Below are 19124 nucleotides of genomic sequence, written 5' to 3' on the forward strand. Positions count from 1 at the left end.
GGAATTGCAGTAGTCCAGGCGGGACAGAACCATCGCTTGGACCAGGAGCTGGGTCGAGTAGGGGGTGAGAAAGGGGCGGATTCTCCGTATGTTGTATAGGATAGTATAGGATAGATCTGACATCAAATTCATAATTTCACTGCGCGCAAGAAAGAACAGGTAACTGCAGGGCTGGCCACTTCATTAAATAATCGACCATTAAGTAAAAGGTCTTGACATGACACCATATTGCATCATGTTCTCCAAAGTAAGATTACATTTTGTGAGTGAAAAAAAGTATGGATAATCAGAGTGGACTGGTTAAAAACTACAGTTTACAATTATGAGTTTACAATTATGGCATGTGACTAGCAATGGTGCTGCCCTACAGTCAGTATTATTATTATTATTATTATTATTATTGTTATTATTATTATTATTAAAGTGGGTAAATTTGTTAAGGAGCAGGATTGTGATTGTGAAATGCAGATGCATATCCAGACTTACTAAAAAGTGATCTTCCTATCAAATGCTATCACCAAGAAGGCCCACACTATACACAGATGAGGCAAAACATTATGACCACTCGCAGATTAAGTGAATAACATTGCAATAATCTCCTAAGAACGGGGCAAATCCTTACACTCATTTACTGATGCTAATTCTGTGCATTATATTAAAATATTAGGAGGTTAAATATTTCTTCTTGCCACACAAAGATATGGTTTTAAAAAATGTTTTATTATGACCCAGGTCATACGTTTCATCAAAGGTTAAGAAATACAAGCCATACCCTGTGTGTTTCTAAGGTGCATCTACTCTGTTACGAGAACAAGTGATAAAAAGTTTGGGTACTTGTTTAAGTACACTACATTTTGAGAAAATTTGTCAGGCTTAACTTTTTCATCCAGAGTAGGCCTTGTGGTTACCAGAAATGATCTGTATTCGGCTAGGTAGCATGTTTAGTGGACAGTACATAGTTGGAGGACAGTTTGGTGGCACTTCAGCAGTAATGGAAGATGGGCAGGACTACTCCTGTCCTGACCCTGGGAGACACATGACAGGTCATCCTGGGAAGTAGGCCCACAGGCACACAGGGAAGGGGAAGGGCCACCCATACACTGTAGGTCTGGCTGGTGGATCCGATGAGCTTTTAAAGACTACAGAGTAGTTCTTTAGCTACCAGATAGGCTAGAATCAAGGTTTGAATTTTTTCAAGCCAATTTTGGTAGCCAGTGGAAGCAGATTAAAAAGGGAAAGACATGACCAGACCCCTTGGTAGATCAGAGGAACAGCAGCATTCTGAATGATTGAAGGAGTCTTCTGTGCTACCAACATTATGAAATGTAGACACAGAAGTGATGGTTTAGCACTAGTTAGTTGGTTTATCCCACTTTTAATGGTTTGTCAATACTCACACTCTTACTCTCACAATCAAATGTATTACCTCATTTAGAAAGTTAATATTTCATTCAACCTGTAAACTGTTGGTTGTAATTTTACCCCAAACTGTGCAGTATTGCATTTACGAGTATCCAAATGACTTCAAAGTGCACAATGTGTTTAAAAATAAAAGAAATAGCCCTTTGGTAAATTACAAAACAGAGTAATTCAAGTTCCCTTCACCCCCTTACTACCACATTCAGAGATTAAATATAAGGCAGCTCTTCAAGACAATGGAATGGAATTTAAAATTAAAATAAATCAAATAGGAGGTACAATAGAATTATTTTAAATGTATGGTCAAGCATGAATGTCAATACTGTTTACCATTTTAGAACAATAACCTCAGGTGATCCTTTTCGTAAAGTAATTTTAGTTTGATAATCAACTTTAGAAAAATGTAGGCACTTGACAGAAAAATTCCCAGAGAATCATTAATTAAAAACCTACACCATCTACACCAAATGAATAGTATGATGCTGATAATTAAGTGCAAGCAAGGGTCGTGAGGCCTCAAATATGATGGATGCCCATTCTGCTTAACAGTTTCATGACAGGCCTCAATCACTCTGCATCAATTACAAAATTATCAAACTGAGCCAGTTCAAATGATTGGGTGCCAATGGCTGCCCAGCCATTCTGAGGTCCTAGGATGACTGCATTCTTCCACAAGGGATATCCATTCAGCATTCCAGAGGCATATTGGCCCTAACAAACAAGAAAAAATACCAGAAAATGGGTTCAAATCATTGTGTGGATGAAATAAGATCTTGCGAAAGCTATCTTGAACCCCTCACCATAAGGCCAACAACACTGTCATACATGACATAACAGCTGTCCCAAGATGGCATAACAGATGATGGCAGTTAACTGACATATGTGCTCACGCTCAGGTCATTTCTTGAATCATGTGGGATTCACATATACCTAAATAACCATAGGAAAATGTAGGCCTAAAGGGGCGTGACCATTAGGGAATGACATCATCAATTATGCAATCTTGCAACATCGGTTATGTCAGCCTTATGGCAAGGGGTGCAAGTAAAGTGTTACCAGTTGTCTTGACCAACCTTGACGGTGAGGGTTAACGTGTGCCAGGAACCTGCTCTCGTTCCAGACAAGCCTTCGGCCAGCACAGTTTGCCCGTCTATTTAAAAAAAAAAAAAACAGCTCATCTCAGATACAATCGTAAACAACTGGCAGCTGCAGTCAGGAACTAGACTCATGAGTAACTTGTAGGGCACTTACTAATGTCGTTGGTGACCTTATAGGTGCCATCTGCATACACCCAGTAAAAGACTCCTTTGGCATTCCTCACAGACTCTCCCGCTTTGTCCACTCGCGCTGCAATGAAAAGGCCTCCACTCTTCTCAGTTTCAATGTAAACATCACAGGTCACAGTCTGGTTCTGCCTGTAAAACAAAAACATTCACCACCCTGGACTACTTCTATTCAGGTATATAATTGTGGGGGGGGTCAGGTGTCTACAGTTCAGGTGTCTACAGCACGGAAAGAAAAGATAGTTCCATGGCACTTTCAGGCCTAGCTGTGGATGGGTCACGGTGTGGCCTACCAGCTGTGGTCACCAATAATGCTGATGGTCTGGTCAGCATCGGAGGCCCAGGTGACGGGGCGCTGCGTGACCACCTGGCGCAGCGTGAATACATGCAGCCCTGGGTCCGTGAGGTTCATGTAGTACTCAAACACACCTGTCTGGTCAGCAAAGTTGGGCGCCTCCGTGAAGAAGGGGTTGCCTGCAGAAATGGAGTGCAGTGGTGCAAAGGCACAGTTAAAGTCAGGAACTTGACCACAGAGGCATGTCCTCTTGAGCTACTTCACATATTGTGCCAAACTCTAGAATCAAATCATCAGTGCAGTGTCAACAATCTATGTCAGAGTGCATTTCATAGAAAAAATGAAAGACATAGCAGGCACCTTCAAGGAGTGACAAAAAAGTATAATCTAAAGTTGGTAAAAACAATGAGGTGTGTTTAATGTATGCTTTATTTAATCTCAATAAAAAAAAACCTTTAGTGACACAGCATCATGTATCAAAGGTGACAGATCAGGAAAAAACATTTATAAGACTAAGAAAAGTGTAACTAGGAAATGAGTAACAAAAGTCGATCAAGAACACACTTGTGGGAAGAGAGGGGAGAAGAAAATTATAATTATAGCCCCCTTTTGGCCAGACACCTACGGACATTGAAGTCATCCTTATATGCTTTAGGAAAGGGGGTGGAAGCTGGTGGTGCTGGATGGCTCCCTTTATGGCCTGTAGTTATGGTAGTTAATGTGTAGACCTCATCTGGTTCCAGGTTCAAGGTGAAGATCCCGTCAGAAATCTATAAAAGACATGAAGTAAACAGGCGCACCCTAAGCCATTCAACTTAAAGCTTAAATCATTACATCAAACAAGTACTGCAGCATTTTTTGGAAACCGAAACAATGCACAGCATGAGAATAAACCTCATTGATAGAAAGCTCATTTCATGTTCATATGGCCATTCACAATACAGATATTGTGAAACAAAATAAAAATGACTGCAGATATCACTCTGAACAATTAACATCAGTGCAAGAGCTAGAGTTCTACAAGGAATCTGCAGCATCTTTATCTAAGAGGCATACCTTCAAAGGATTGAGTTGCTTGAAGAAAGTGGGATTTTTAGTTTTGAAATCAAACTTGGACTGCCACACTTGGAGCATAGACATGGATCCCTGGAACACAACCAGTGCAAAAATATTACTGAAAACCAGAATGTCTGTTTTCATTTTAGTGTGTGGCTGAGCCGTCAATATACTGCAGCAAAATTTCAGGACGTTTACAGTACGCACAAAGGATCCCTTGAGCTGGAATGTTGCATTCTCGGAAGAGACATTGAAGTGTGGCAGAGGAGGTCTTACACAGATTGAGTGATCGTGCGTCTAGGGGGAAATAAAAATAAAACAAGGATTTAGAATTGGATAAAGCTCATATGACTTCTGACTTCAGTCATGACACAGCACTCTGATGGGACTAGTGTACTTTAGTACAACTAGGGTGAAGCAAATATTTTATTTTACAATGACCCTAGCCTTTTTTTGGTTGATTTTGTTAACATGTCAACGATTGCCCATTATGCAGGGCCTGTGTCATCTGTAGTTCACAGCTAGACTACAGTTGTTACATCTTTGCTAGAATACATCTACTGTACTTTGCCTAACGTTTTTAAGTTTCACAGATTAATGAATGGCATGCACAAGACCCCAGAAAAATAACAGAATTATCATAGTTCACACAAGGAGTATGCTGAACATACAGTCCCCTCCAAAAGTATAGGAACAGCAAGGCCAATTCCTTTGTTTTTGCTATACACTGCATACATTTGGGGTTGAGATAAAGAGATGAACATGAAACAAGTCTTCAGAATTTCAGCTTTTCATTCCTGGTATTTACACCTGTTAAACTATGTAGAACATAGTGTTGTGTTCAAGCAAATAGCAGTGCATTAAAAAAAGTGAATAAAGTGCAAATATATTTTAATAGCTTTTAGTTCCAATATTTCAAATGTAGTGGAAACATTACACATAAGCATAAGCAAATTTTATCAAGTCTGGATTGTTCTTTTACAGGAAGCAAAGAAAAGGAATATTAATTTGTAAACTTTCTTCAAACTGTATAAGCAGAAGAAATGTTTCAAGATTTAACTTTAAATTACTTAACTAATATATAGTTGCATAACCATTGTTTAACTGCTGCGTATCTGTGTTGCATCAACCAAATTCAGGCACCTAGAAACAGGTATTTGAGCCCAGGATGAACAAACTACATTCCTCAGTTCCAGTGAATTTTTTAGTTTTGCTTCAGAAACTGCATTTTTAATGTCACTCTACAAGTTTTTCTAACACAAATGCAAACCCCAAGGGTAAAACCATTTATTGCTCAACTAATCAATCTAACAAGAAACACCTGTCTCACGTTCCAATACTTTTGCTCACCTAAAAATTGGGTGATCTGATACAAAAGGTGATATGTTCCAAGTTGTTTAAAAAAATCCAGATTTTAAAAAAATACCAGGAAACAAAAGGTGATATTCGGATCTGACTCAATTGTCTTCAGTGTATAGCAAAAACAAAGGAATTGAACTTGAATATTTTTGGAGGGGACTGAAGATAAAACTCAACGCAATACAAAATTTCAGAAAAAAAAGAACATGTACCATGGTTTCTATTATGACTGTGAGATTTCCTTTTCCATCTGTAAGGGCAACGTAGCTTCCTCCTTGGGACAGGTGCCCAATGGTCTGTAGATAGGTCCATCCAGGCTGGGCAAACTGGGTGGTGTGTGCTGCAGAAGAGACAATTTTAGGACTCCTGGTGCACAAGGTAACTGTGGGGCATTTTGGAAAATGAATGAGACCAGAAACTGCTGGCATACCCTTGAACAAAGCATTTAACCTGAACTACAGTAATTACTCAGCAGTGTGAGCAGAAAGAAAAACCTGTAAGCCATGCCAGTCACCCTTGGTATGTATATATGAATAATAATAACAATAACAGAGTATGTTCTATTTCAATGATATTTTTAAAAGTAATACAATTACTCTATACTAGGGCCGCACAATATGAGGAAAATATGTGACTTGCGTTGTCAAATATTGCAATGACAATATGACTTGCGATAAATATTGAAGTGTGTAGTCTTTCTTCTTTAGGCACACTACCAACATAGACCCGAGCCAATAAATGGCCTATGCCCACTGAATTGTATTTTTTTAAAATAACTAAAATAAAATGCATTATTTCCAATATGCTTTTATTGAAGAAATTGCACATGAGCAGCCAATCAATTTAAATAAATACTATTCATTGCAGTTCAAACAGTCTTTTGCGATGTGTTTATCTCGCATGTTCATCTATGATATATCGTGCAGCACTCAATACTAGGACTGCGCAATATAGCTATCGCGGTATATCAAATAGTTTTTATAGCGGAATAAGAGCGGTCTCTGGCAGGTGGCGGTTGGTTTTGTTCCCTGTTTTTGGAGGGAATCATACTTCATCCGGGAACACATGTTCATACAGTCCTCCTATGGGGCCTAGCGAGGAAGCCGATTGATTAAAAAGGAAATGCTTTTGGGCCAGATGTCTTCTGCTCTGGCCAAATTCACAGCTTTATCCATATGTGACATGTGACTCTAGAAACAGACCTTACACGCAAAGGCTTTCAATACAATACAAATTCCATTCAACATTCCATCATAATCAGTGTTTTTTTGGACCACATTTGCTTTTGCCACAACATTTCCTTTTTTGTGCGATTGCAAAGCTGGGTGCAATTTCTGCAAAAAGTGATGCCTGCCGATTTCTGCCTAGTGAGGACATCAGTATCACAGCAGATGAAATGGTAGGTATACCATTAAGTTACGGTTTGGGAGGACATTCCATATCTATACATATTTTTCAGGGTTTGCCATAGAATGGTATTAATAGTACTAATTGTAATACCAGTAATCCATATAGGGGACTCCACCACATAGTTTCCGCTCCAGGGTTCCTCTGCCGTCATCAGTCCATCTCTTCCAAATGAAAGCTGCTCATAATAACTGGCAATCAGGTTCCAGGATATGGTGCTGAATCACACAACATGAAGGGCAAATTTACAGCAAAACCATAAGTATACAAAAATACACAGTCCAGGAAAAACTTGAATGTACTGTCTATCATTCTGTTTAAGAACATATAATTATATATGACTGCTGCAGTGCAAGGCTGTTTCATCAGGGTAAAAAGAAAAACATTAGCATTTTTCTATTATATCAGAGGGAGATATTCCCCCAAGACAATCCAACAGGCTGTACAACTGATTTTATGTGAATTGTACCTTATCCAATCTAGTCTGTTCTAATAACTTTAGTCTGCAGTTTTTGTACTGTACGTCACCTTGGATAAAAGCGTCTGCTACATACGTTACATTTTATATTACAGTGAAATTGACATTTAAAATTTAGTTAGAAACTGGACCCTTACGCAGTCATCCGGCCATTGACATAGTTCTGGTTGAGAATGCGGGCCCAGCAGCCCCCACCAATGTCATTATTGTATGTGCTGTAGTCCTCTGAAGACCAAAGCTTTTTCTCAGACTTCAGTGCATCTTCCACTGTGTGGGTCCCTGGGTAATGCGCCCTGCAACACCATTCAATAAAGATACTCTTAAAACAGCAGTTCCCGTCTTACTTATGTTTTCTGACTTCCTGTAATTGAGGACATGACCTTAGTGTCCTCAAGACCTGCTTACCTTCATTCTCTATCTCACTCAGTCAAGTTTAATCAAGGACTGATGTGCTTCTTCTGCAGAAGCAACAAATTCCAATAACTTTTGAACACGCTAGTCATTTCCCCAGAATAGCATCGCCCAAAATAGAATTTACTTTACATTTTCCTAAGATAGCTGGGAAAGAAACCCCAGTCAATAAAACATGTAGCTTTGCACAGCTTTTCATGAGCACTTTGTTCCCCCACAGTCTCCCAGAGAAGGTTCTGTTATCAAAATAAATATGTCACCCACCTAAGAGAACAGTGGCAAATGGCGCAAAAAAAAAACTAAAAACATACCCAATAACTTCAACTGCATTTCGAAGTTCTGGATCAAGCAGGATGGAACGGGATATGGGCTGCCACAGGCTATCGCTGGCTATGATTTTAACTCTTTCCAAACCACTCTTATCCAAGGTGTATCGCAGGAGCTTCCCATTGAAAGCAGGGAAAAAAGTGGAGTTGACAAAGATATAACATACAAAGTGTTACACATGCAATGCAGTTACTGTGCGCATGCATGTGTGTCTCCTCATTGTACGAAATATCACTTTGTAATGAATGCATTGCAATGAAAACCCAGAAAAACAGCCACCAACATTTAGTGTCAGGAGTAAAAAAAGTAAAAAAAGTTTAAAAAAAAAAAAAAAAATTGCTATACTAGCAAGGATCAGGCTTACTATCCTAATTTGTAATATCAGGGTTAAAAACAAAAAATAGATTCCTCTGCTTGGGGAAATGACAGCTTGTCACAGACATGACACAGATAATACAGCTGTAATATATTTCACCATCTGGACCAATGGAACTAACAAAAAGTTAGCTGTTAGTATGTTACATGAGGACATAAACATTGCACCATGGGGAAACAAAGTGTCACAACAGCAGGCAAGCCCTGGGCCTCTCACTTTTGCTTGGTGTCTGTCAAGTCCCTACTCTCCCATACTTACCCTATCACTTTAACAGCATCATTGAGATAAGGGTCTATGGCCATGGCATTTGAGATGCTCCAGTCACCATCCGCTGCGATGATGCCAACATCGGTTAAACCAACTCTATCCAATACATCTCGAAGGACCTTAGCAACAGATAGCAAATTTAAGGAAAGCAGAGTCTCAACAATGAAGGACTTGAACAACTTCAGACTGCGATTAATAATTAATAATAATTAATGCTTTTTTTCAAAGATTAAGCGGAGAGCTATAATTAGGATTTCTAGTCCTAATTTTCCAGTCATGAGAATCTGCAAAAGTCAATCAGTCAGCTTGAAAGTCACGTGATGTGAGATCGAGGCGACTATTAACATTCCAAACCAGTCTTGAATTTGTCTGGGAACCCCAAGACAATATCAAACTGGTTTGATTTTGTTGGGAGTCGGGTCTGACGTGAAGTAACGAATCTTTCAAATGTAACAAAACAAACAATTTGGCAATGATGTGAACGGACAAAAAGAGCTCTCTGAATTGTCGCCTATGACCTCGCGTTGTAGCGATTCTTCTCACCACAAATGCAATTTTAAGACAGCACTTCATTTAGTCGAGACAATTTAAACATAAGAAAAGCATAAATTTAAAGAGGAAAACCTCTTGCTGGCCTATGTGTATCGCACCGTCAAATGAAATACATGGGCCAATTCAGGCTAGAAAACAAATTTATGAAAATGTGCCATTTCATGAACTTTAAACCATTTAATCTTTGCATTGCATACTGACATATCAACATACTGTGCAGAATTTTCCTATAAGCCAGCACATTAAGTTTCCTGCAAAGTTTGATGCAAATAATGCCAACAAAATAAATGGGTAATCATTTTGCCTATTGGCCATGGTTATTTGACTGCCCTCCATCTCCAGCCACACTGTAGCCTTGGCAACTTTGTGTGAAAACTCAAGGACATGAAAACTTTGATTCTCCGTCTTTCCTAAATAGTGTTGGGGATAACTGACACAATTGGAATGTTTCACAATTGTAAGAAACATTTTATCAGCATGGATGTGAAAAGTATTCATATACAGTGTGCACTGTGCTATCCAGCTAACTAGCCTGCAAGTCTGAACTCTATATATATATACACATTTTTTTCCAACCTAGTCAAGTAAATGAATTAATCCGTAGTGTTTTGTTTGCTCTTTGATGTTTGTGCTCATTAAACCAAAAGACTCATTTATCCCCTGGTTCAAAGTCTGCATACGTTTGGCTTGCATTGCATACACACATAAATCAAAAAGCAATGAAACGGCAAGTCTGTCGCCGTGCGGCATGTTAGCATGCGCTAGGCTACTGAAACACATTCCTGTATAGTGAATGAGACTTGCTAACTTGCAGTTTGTTTGTGAACACATGAATAACACAGACCTTTAAATTATGTCATGTCAATGTCTCTATTAAGCATAACTCATCCAGTCTCTCAAATAAACTAAAATAAATGACATTTCTAATTGATTGGCGTTTTAAACATACATGCAGAATATGATTTTGTTGTTACAATTGTACCACACCTCTGTTACAAATGTTTACATTAAATTGTTCACAGCTACTAAGCATATTATCTTTGAATAATTCAGTAAGTGAAAAATCTTAATTTTGCCGTTTCTCCCCTAGCGTGTGCTTGTGAGTTGCTCACCTTGGACTGGAGTTTGAAAATGTTGTTGTATACACACTCAGCTTTAAATAAAACTTATGCTATATATAATAATAATAATAATAATAATAATAATAATAATAATAATAATAATAATAATAAGCCTGCTTTATAAAGAACTGCAAAACAAAGCACTTGAAACTAAATGTTGGTGGCTGCTTGAATTTATTCACTTTTGCTACTTATAGCCATTTCAATAAATGTATAACCTTTACATTTCAAGTAAAGGTTAACCACTTTCCTTATGCTTTTATAATTATGCACATAACTTACCCTTTCATGAATGCACAAATTAAATGAGCTTAACCAATTCAGGCTATTCATTTATACTTAAAATGACATGCATGACAAACAGCCATTACCTTTATGTACTTGATGTCAAATTTCTTTTCATTCCATATCTATATAGGGGAAAAGAATAGATGCACACCTTCAATTCATATCATTAATGCATGACATTTTATATACATTGTCATTTTACATACATTTTCATCATAAATTAATAGAAGCACCAAGACAGCCATTTCAAATGTAACCAATAACCTACCCCAATATAATCGATGTCCAGGTCATGGTATTGTTTAGCCCCGATGATCCAAGATACAACATAATAGACAGTGATATCTGGGTAATCAAATGGCCAGCTCTTTCCATGCCCAATCCAACCAGGAAAAGCCCAGGGCAAACCTTAAAGCAACAACAGTGGTTTATCACTTTAAATCTTGTAGGAAATCAGTGTCCTTTTTGCAACACAGTAAAACTTCCCTTAATAGGCAAACATTCCGTTATTTTAGTTGATTCATAGGCTATGATCTCACCAATAAGTGTGATGTTTGGGTTCCTTTGCTTAGCTTCTTTCATAAGCCACCATTCGTAGCCTCGGAAGTAGTTCTCATCATTCTCATAGTGCATATGAGAGGGTTCTGTACCATCTGTCAAAAAAAACAAGAACAAACAAAAAAAAAAAAAACTCATTTAAAAACAAAAAATGCTCTGGGGCCTGTTTCATGAAGTCTACATGGCTAACTCTGTTAACCTGATTACTTTGTTGACATTTTGGGTTAGTAAGGATTTTCAGTTTTGCAAAGTGAGTGCACAATTTAGGAACACTTAAAGGGACAATAGGTAAGATTTTTTTGTTAAAACATTGTTACAAGACCATCGTAAATCCATTCCTATCATTGAAAAAGGCTCACGGACATGTTGACTCACCATCTGTCTGTGTCTACAGCCCTTAAATTCTGTTTTAAAAATATACATTTGACGGGCCTTCACTCTGTACCAAAACATTGCACAGCTGTACAATAATTCAAGCTCATGGTTCTAATTGCCACAGCCAATGGCGTGGGGGCTTATTCTGATTGTTTGCATGTAGCTGCCCAAATTGCACTGCAGACAAGCCATCAGTGAAACTATTACTTATTATCCAAGCGAAGACTACGATCTAGTTATAAAACAATACCACTTCGCTATCTGTAGCATCAAGCAAATTAGCCATTGTTAGCTCGATGAATTTACAAATAATTGGCAAGCTAACTAACAGCTAATTTCCTTGTTGCTGCCGATAACGAACCGGTATTGTTTTAGAATTAGATATGTATTTGTTGCCTGGATAATAAGCAATAGTATACATAATTTCAGTGATCGCCTGTCTGTAGTGCAACTTGGGTAGCTACAAGATCCTTTTACCTCTTTACGTGTTGAATCATGCGTGTTTAGATAAACCTTTATTTGTCTCAAATTGCAAACTTTAAGTTGCAATTGTATCGTTTGTGGTACACTATCATATCTTAGTGATATCGCCAGCTAGTTCCACAGCCAAATACGTTGCTTGCTCATAATATAGTTGGGTTAGCGAAAGTGAAAACTTAAAAAGACAAAACATATAGTGTTGTGCAGCACACTAAAGTCAACATTTCATAAAGTCACCTGTTCGATGAACATTTTCTTACTAGAACAGTACGAAAAGATGGCAGGCTCTGTCGTGTTTGTGACGGTCAACTTTCCAAAACAGTGCATGTTGTGGTTTAAGGGTGTTAGTTGCTGCAATTAGCAGTCTGAAATGACCTATTGTACCTTTAAGGAGTCCAAACATGTCCAAACATGCAAGTCCAAACATGCAAGCCCCCCAGGTGAACCTCTGTGTGCAACTGAATCAAACTGATGCCTGCATCAAGGTCCAATGCCTTAGCCGTGCGCCACCACGGCACACCCATTGAATAACCACAACTGCGCACACCCACACTGCTATAAAGGATGGATGAATCGCATGGCAAAATCAAACTCCTTACAGAGAAAGGAATGCAGGGCTCTGCCCACGTGAAAATTGATGAGGGCCACGGAGCCCACAAAGTTCCAAAAAGTATTGCGCGCACAATATGAATTTTTTTTTTTTTTTTTTTTTTTTACTTCAGGGGCTCCATAAGAACAATATTTTGAACTCTCAGAATGTAATCTATGTTGTCTTTTGCAAATGACACATAGCGCAAGTGGCCAAAATGAGAGGAACTGGCAGGTATTTGCTGACAAATAAGACTTCGCATTTATTCGTTTTCTAATGATGGAAACAAATGAAACATTCAATTATATAGTATTGAAATTAATAACGTAAATTAATAACCAATACCTTGTACACTGTAATGGCTAACCTAACATGACATTTGGGAATGCTATGGAAATATAATTGGTGATTATGCATTGTAGGTTGCATGTGTATAAAACAAGTTTTATTATTTCAGCATTGCCAAGAGCATGTAAAAATGTACCTGTGAGAGTGCAAAACAGTATCTGCAGGGTTTACATCGCTTTGCAATGTGCACTTCTAGTATTAATAGCTGGAGGTAAAGGATTCCCTCACAACTAAATCGGAGGTGCTCAAAGACAGCCTAAAAAGGTCTTGTCATTCTGAAAAAACGCGTTCCCTTCAAAATGCTCTTCATAATGGTTCAGTTCATCAACAAGAACCTCGCTTACAAAAACTGAGCTCATTTCTGCTGTCTTAGTGCGATTTTACCTGGTGGTTTATAGGCTACATAACATGTTATCCCCCAAACAAACCTGCAGGTTTGTGCTTAAGACACTGTTGTCCGAGCAATAACCTAGAACAGAATTGTGAAATCCCTTTATGAAACCGAATGTCCTGACTGTCTCAAAATATCAACAAAGTTAGAAATGTACATGAAATGGGGTCTGGTTTCTTGGTTCTGAATTGATTGCTGACATTTAAGGCATTTAAGACATTTTTGGTTGTAATTTTTCCATTGGGTTCAGCAGGACAATCATTCAGGAGAAACAACCCTTGGAGGGATCCATCCACATCTACTGCATATCTGACAGCAACATGACGGTTTGAGGCTCATTTGATACCTTGGACCCTTTACAATAATCATTAAGTACAGATTTATTTTATTTCTTGATTTTTATTTAAGGCATACAATGCAGGATTTTCACCTTGAAAATATTATAAAGAAACATTCATTACGAAGGGCACTTTCATAGATATACAGTGGTGTGAAAAAGTGTTCCCCCCCTTCCTGATTTCTATTTCTTTCTTTTTTTTTTTTTTTTTTGCATGTTTGTCACACTTAAATGTTTCACATCAAACACATTTAAATATTAGTCAAAGACAACACAAGTAAACACAAAATGCAGTTTTTAAATGAAGGTTTTTGTTAAGGGAGAAAAAAAAAAAATTCAAACCTACATGGCCCTGTGTGAAAAAGTGATTGCAGTTGTTGCTGCTAAGGGTGGCCCAACCAGTTATTAGGTTTAGGGGGCAATCACTAGGGGCCATGTAGGTTTGGATTTTTTTTCTCCCTTAATAATAAAAACCTTCATTTAAAAATTGCATTTTGTGTTTACTTGTGTTGTCTTTGACTAATATTTAAATTTGTTTGATGATCTGAAATATTAAATTGTGACAAACATGCAAAAAAAAAAAAAAAAAGATATCAGGAAGGGGGCAAACACTTTGTCACACCACTGTAGTATTGGTCAGAACCAAATACAATGTTGTTTTTTTGCGAACCATGATAAACAAAATCACGTGTGTGCTAAGGTCGTTCATTCATTAGACAGAAATTTGTGGCGTTGAGTAGGATAAACCGTAAAAACTAAACTTTACCTTATCCCATACTGCACAGTGCAGCTCCCTACAGCAGCCAGTTTAACCCAAAATGCACAATGCTTCCTGTAATTGGGTCGGATCATGTTCTCACCACAAATTATCCACTCCAGTGTTCAATACCACATTTGCAAATTTACAAAATGAAAGTTTGACTGCCATTCCGGAGAAAATACCAAGTCAAGATAAAGCAGCTGCATTCAGGGTCCTTTGAGAGAAACTCGGAGCATGGAAAGAAACTGAGGTACCAGGTTAGATGTCTACACACCTTACCTTATCATTGAACAAAGAGCAACAGTAGATGTTCCTGGTCAGAGGGAAGCCAACATACTGTAACAATGGGCCTCACAAAAATTCACCGTAAATCCATCAGAGATGCATTTCCACAAATAATGTGGGATTTATCAATGTTTTCAGATGTCAGTTTTTCGTAGGAGCCAAACAAACTTCACAAGTGGTCTCAGCTGTTCGTATTGTGCGCAGAAATGGAAGAGGACGGCTGTAAAGCATGTTCTGTTATTTTATTATTCCATAAATTAATATTTTATTAATATATAATACATATTATATTTATTTTATTTAGAGTGGCTAAATTATTTGAATATGCCAATTGGATATTATAATTATTCATATATAAAAACGCAACAGGATTCAACATTAAAATGGGTGATGTTTCATTCTGGTAATCCTGATGAATTAATGCTTAAGTGGAGTTGAATACAGTACTGTGCAAAAAATGCTGTAAAGTAAGAATGCTTTCATGTTTGGAACAACCTACCAGCGTAGGTTTGAGTTCCTCCAAAAACTGTGTGCAAACATACCTAGAAGAATTGATGCTGTTTTGAAGGCAAAGGGTAGTCACACCAAATATTGATTTGATTTAGATTTTTCATCTGTTCATTCACTTCTTCCGTTCGTGCATTTTGTTAATTGCTCAAAATAAATTAACATTTATTTTTTTCAACGCATTCTTATTTTACAGCATTTTTTTCACACCTGCATAAAACTTTTGCACAGTACTGTATAAATTCCATAAAACACATATAGGAGTAGCCTATTACACCCACAGAACAAACTATAACGTTTAGTTCAAGTTACACCTGCAAACATCATGGTAGTCTATAGAAGTGGCATGTTATGTGGCAGTTTTGTTTTTTGCCTCGCGTTTAATGTCAGAGGTTGACGTGAATGGTTTTTCCCAGTCAGAAGGTGCTAATTCCTTCATTCTAATATGACATGAACGCAGCATTAGGCTTCGTTGTTATGGCTTTACACTACATTTACAGCTTTATTAGAAGATTTGAAGAATGGCCTCATAATCACTTTGTTTCAGGCTTGTGACACCACTGGCTCTCTGCAAGGATGGGGAAAATGTAGCTATAGGCTATTGCGGCCCCCCTCCGGTGGGATTCCAGATAACTATGTCTCCTATGATTTGCCAATGCGTTCCTCCAGCCCAGTGTATACACCCTCAGTGAAGCCTAGAAGGCAGCAGCTTGTAGAAATAAACTAGCAAACTAACTAGCTCAATAAAATAAATAGATACATTTCAAGTTGCAAGAGAAGTAATATGTACATAATCTATGGTTGGCAGAGCTGAAACTGCAGCCTTGCAGACATCACAGTGGTAAGGAAAGTGCCAAATGTGAAACAATGTTCTTTCTACCAGTTGAATAGGGTGTGTTACGTGTTAAACTCTCTCAACAGCTAGGCTATATTGCCAGGCTTTAGTGTTCCATAGCTCTGACAATTCACTGCTTACACTATGGAAATAAAATACACCGATGGAAATAAAATACACCAATCAGCCAACCACCTGGTTAAACCAGTTTTTCATGATTAAAAATGCTTTAAACTGTATACACTCATCTATAAACACTTAATATCTAATTATATGATATGCATACCTATATAAAGCAGATAATCATAAGTGAATTACAATTTTAAATGAAAATGGAATTCTTATAAACTCACTGGGAGGGGGGGGGGGGGCATTGTTTTATTTCAATATCTTGGTACGTCCTGGTGTTCACGATGACGTGCTCCAGGACCTATAGAATTTTGAATATTTAACAAGAAATAAAAGACCACCTGGCATCTAATCCTACATCAGTTTCACATGGTACTGCATGTGGTGAAACTTATGTCAGAATAGATCCCATGCATTTTTTATGTTTTATGTTATGTATGAATTGTGATATACTTCCTTCCAGGCAGGCCAGGGCAGACTGAAAAGTGGCAAGCATTGGTTCATTCAAGCTACACTAATGTAGTTATCAAACTAAATACAACCGCGAGTAAAATTGGTTAAATAACAAACAAAATGTCTTGTGTGGAAAGGACTACTAAAGCAGATGTCTTACGAATCATATTAGACCATGTTGTTAGCACACTGGTATCACAGCACACAGTAGTTTGCCACAAAGCTGCAAAAAAGCTAGACAGAATGATCTTGGCAGTGTGGGCAAGGTTGAGAATATATGTTTGCGTGTAAAGACAGGAGTGAAGCAAGGAAAGAAATCCGGCATCATTACATTACATTACATTATTGGCATTTGGCAGACGCTCTCATCCAGAGCGACGTACAATTGATTACACTAAGCAGGAGACAATCCCCCCCTGGAGCAATGCAAGGTTAAGGGCCTTACTCAAAGGCCCAACGGTTGTGTGGATCTTATTGTGGCTACACTGGGGATTGAACCACCGACCTTGCGTGTCCCAGTCATGTACCTTAACCACTATGCTACAGGCCTCCCACACACAGACCGCATCGTCTACCTTTAAGGGTATAGAAGGGGGACTAAGGTAGCCTGAAAAGGTGCCTTTTAAGTCTGCATCAAAATATGGCAAGGGATTCTACCGTTCTGATAGTGGTAAACAGGTTATTTCACAACTGTGGAATCAGAACAGAGAACAGGCATGAACGTGCAGGCTAACCACCTGGTGTTCATAATGAGGGGACCACAAGGTGACCAGAGCTGGCAAACTGGAGTGGTCTTGCTAGGGTGTTAGGAGTAATTAAGAGTTTGGATGTAGGGTGGGGAATGTAGCAATAGGCAGCCAGTGGAAGGTGATGAAAAATTAATGAATTAATTCATTTAATTAAACACCCAAAAAACAAATGACAGGATACTATTCAAAACTGAAAACAAGTTATGATCAAACAAGTCCAAAGTAAAATATTTTTTCCCGGCATTATGTTCAAATTGTATTAATCTATTTTTTTAATATACTTTTCGGTTTCAAGGCATGTTTCAACTTGTTAATTATCAGTTACGTGTCTTAATTTTAAAACTTTTGACCTTGACCAGGCTCTATATGTCAGTCATTTACCTGTTGTCTGTGCATCACCTCCAATCTCCACCTTCAGAATTTGTAAGGATGCTCCAAAGTTCGGCTAGAAAGTATTGAAAATGAACAGAACAGCAGTCAGTGTTTCAACACAAAAGACCGTTTCTACTTATCAACGGGGTTATGCTACTCCAACGACAAAAGCGAGACTTAAAAATGTATAGCCAAGTTGTGTATGTTAGGACTGTAATGTAATTGTGTAAATAATTAACTCAGTACGTGTTGCTTCTGGTGTTTACTGAGCAAATCAAAGTATGGAATTGTAAAGCTGTACATAGACACACCTTAACAAGGATTAATGCACAATGTGCTATAATGTTCTCTCAGCAAACGAGTTTAACGTCCACCTCATGTGACTAACGTTGCTGGAGATAAAGAAGCAACCAAACCTTGAACAGGTAGTCCAATATCTGGCTTCTATACGGCTCTCCGTAATTTACAAGAAGTCGAGAAGTTGCCTATAAAGAAAAGATCACATTAATGTACTTTAGTTGCAAGCATGTAAACTGAACATAGCAGAATATTCAAGGAAGAACTAATCATACAAATGTAGTAAGCACTCACTCCACCGCCGCTTAGTCCACCGATGCCATCGAATTCTCTTCCCAATCCGATGTTATCGTCCAAGACATAGCTCTCGGCGTAACAACACCAGGAATACGACAATACCCACACAATTCTAGAGAAAAAACTACGATCGACCATTGCAATCGCTTTCACAGCACAACCACTACACTTGAGCACAACTGCAGCGTAAATTCGCTGTGGTCATATGAGCTACTCTGCCGTCATGTGATTTCTTTTTTTTTTCTCTCTCTTCTTCTTCTTTTCGGAAGCTTCATTTCAACTTTGTGGTGCATTACCGCCACCATCCGCTCCGGAGTATGGATCAGAGACTACATTAACTTGCCAGATACACTCAGTGAGCATTTTATTAGGTACTCATTAGACTTATTTTTTAGATTTCTACTGCTGTAGCCTATCACAGTTATGATATGTGTGTTCAGAGATGCTCTTCTGCATACCACTGTAATGTGCGGTTATTTGCTTTACTGTCACCTTCCTGTCAGCTTTGACAAGGCGTTTCTGACCTTTCAATTCTGTTGGTCTCACTGTCTACCCAGAAAAGTGTCCTCTGTAACGTGTCTACAGCTAGACCCTCAGGACTAGTCAATCCTGTAAAATACATTGCAGTATTTATTTGCCTGGTAGATGTCAAAGCATCTTACTTACATTTTATATATCACTCGATTATACTGCTTCACAAAAGCTGCTTAAATGAGGCATTAT

General features: G+C 38.2%; 1 protein-coding gene across 2 annotated transcripts; it reads right to left on the reverse strand.

Moving 5' to 3' along the window:
• Positions 1–1359: 1359 nt before the first annotated feature.
• Positions 1360–18641, reverse strand: LOC133129519 (galactocerebrosidase-like). 2 transcript variants are annotated; one of them, XM_061243675.1, is made up of 17 exons: positions 18399–18641; positions 18224–18292; positions 17817–17880; positions 11179–11292; positions 10908–11047; positions 10723–10761; positions 8020–8150; positions 7435–7590; positions 6913–7037; positions 5625–5752; positions 4261–4350; positions 4054–4143; positions 3623–3767; positions 2996–3176; positions 2671–2834; positions 2493–2569; positions 1360–2130 (listed from the first exon to the last, which is right to left on the reverse strand). In XM_061243675.1, the coding sequence occupies exons 1-17, from the start codon at positions 18537–18539 to the stop codon at positions 1987–1989; spliced, it is 1998 nt and encodes a 665-aa protein (XP_061099659.1). In that variant the 5' UTR covers positions 18540–18641; the 3' UTR covers positions 1360–1986. The 2 variants fall into 2 exon arrangements, with proteins under 2 accessions (XP_061099659.1, XP_061099660.1); XM_061243676.1 differs by lacking the exon at positions 8020–8150 and adding an exon at positions 8670–8797.
• Between the last annotated feature and the right edge of the window lie 483 nt (positions 18642–19124).

This window comes from Conger conger, chromosome 5, assembly GCF_963514075.1.
Source record: "Conger conger chromosome 5, fConCon1.1, whole genome shotgun sequence".
Taxonomy (NCBI): domain Eukaryota; kingdom Metazoa; phylum Chordata; class Actinopteri; order Anguilliformes; family Congridae; genus Conger; species Conger conger.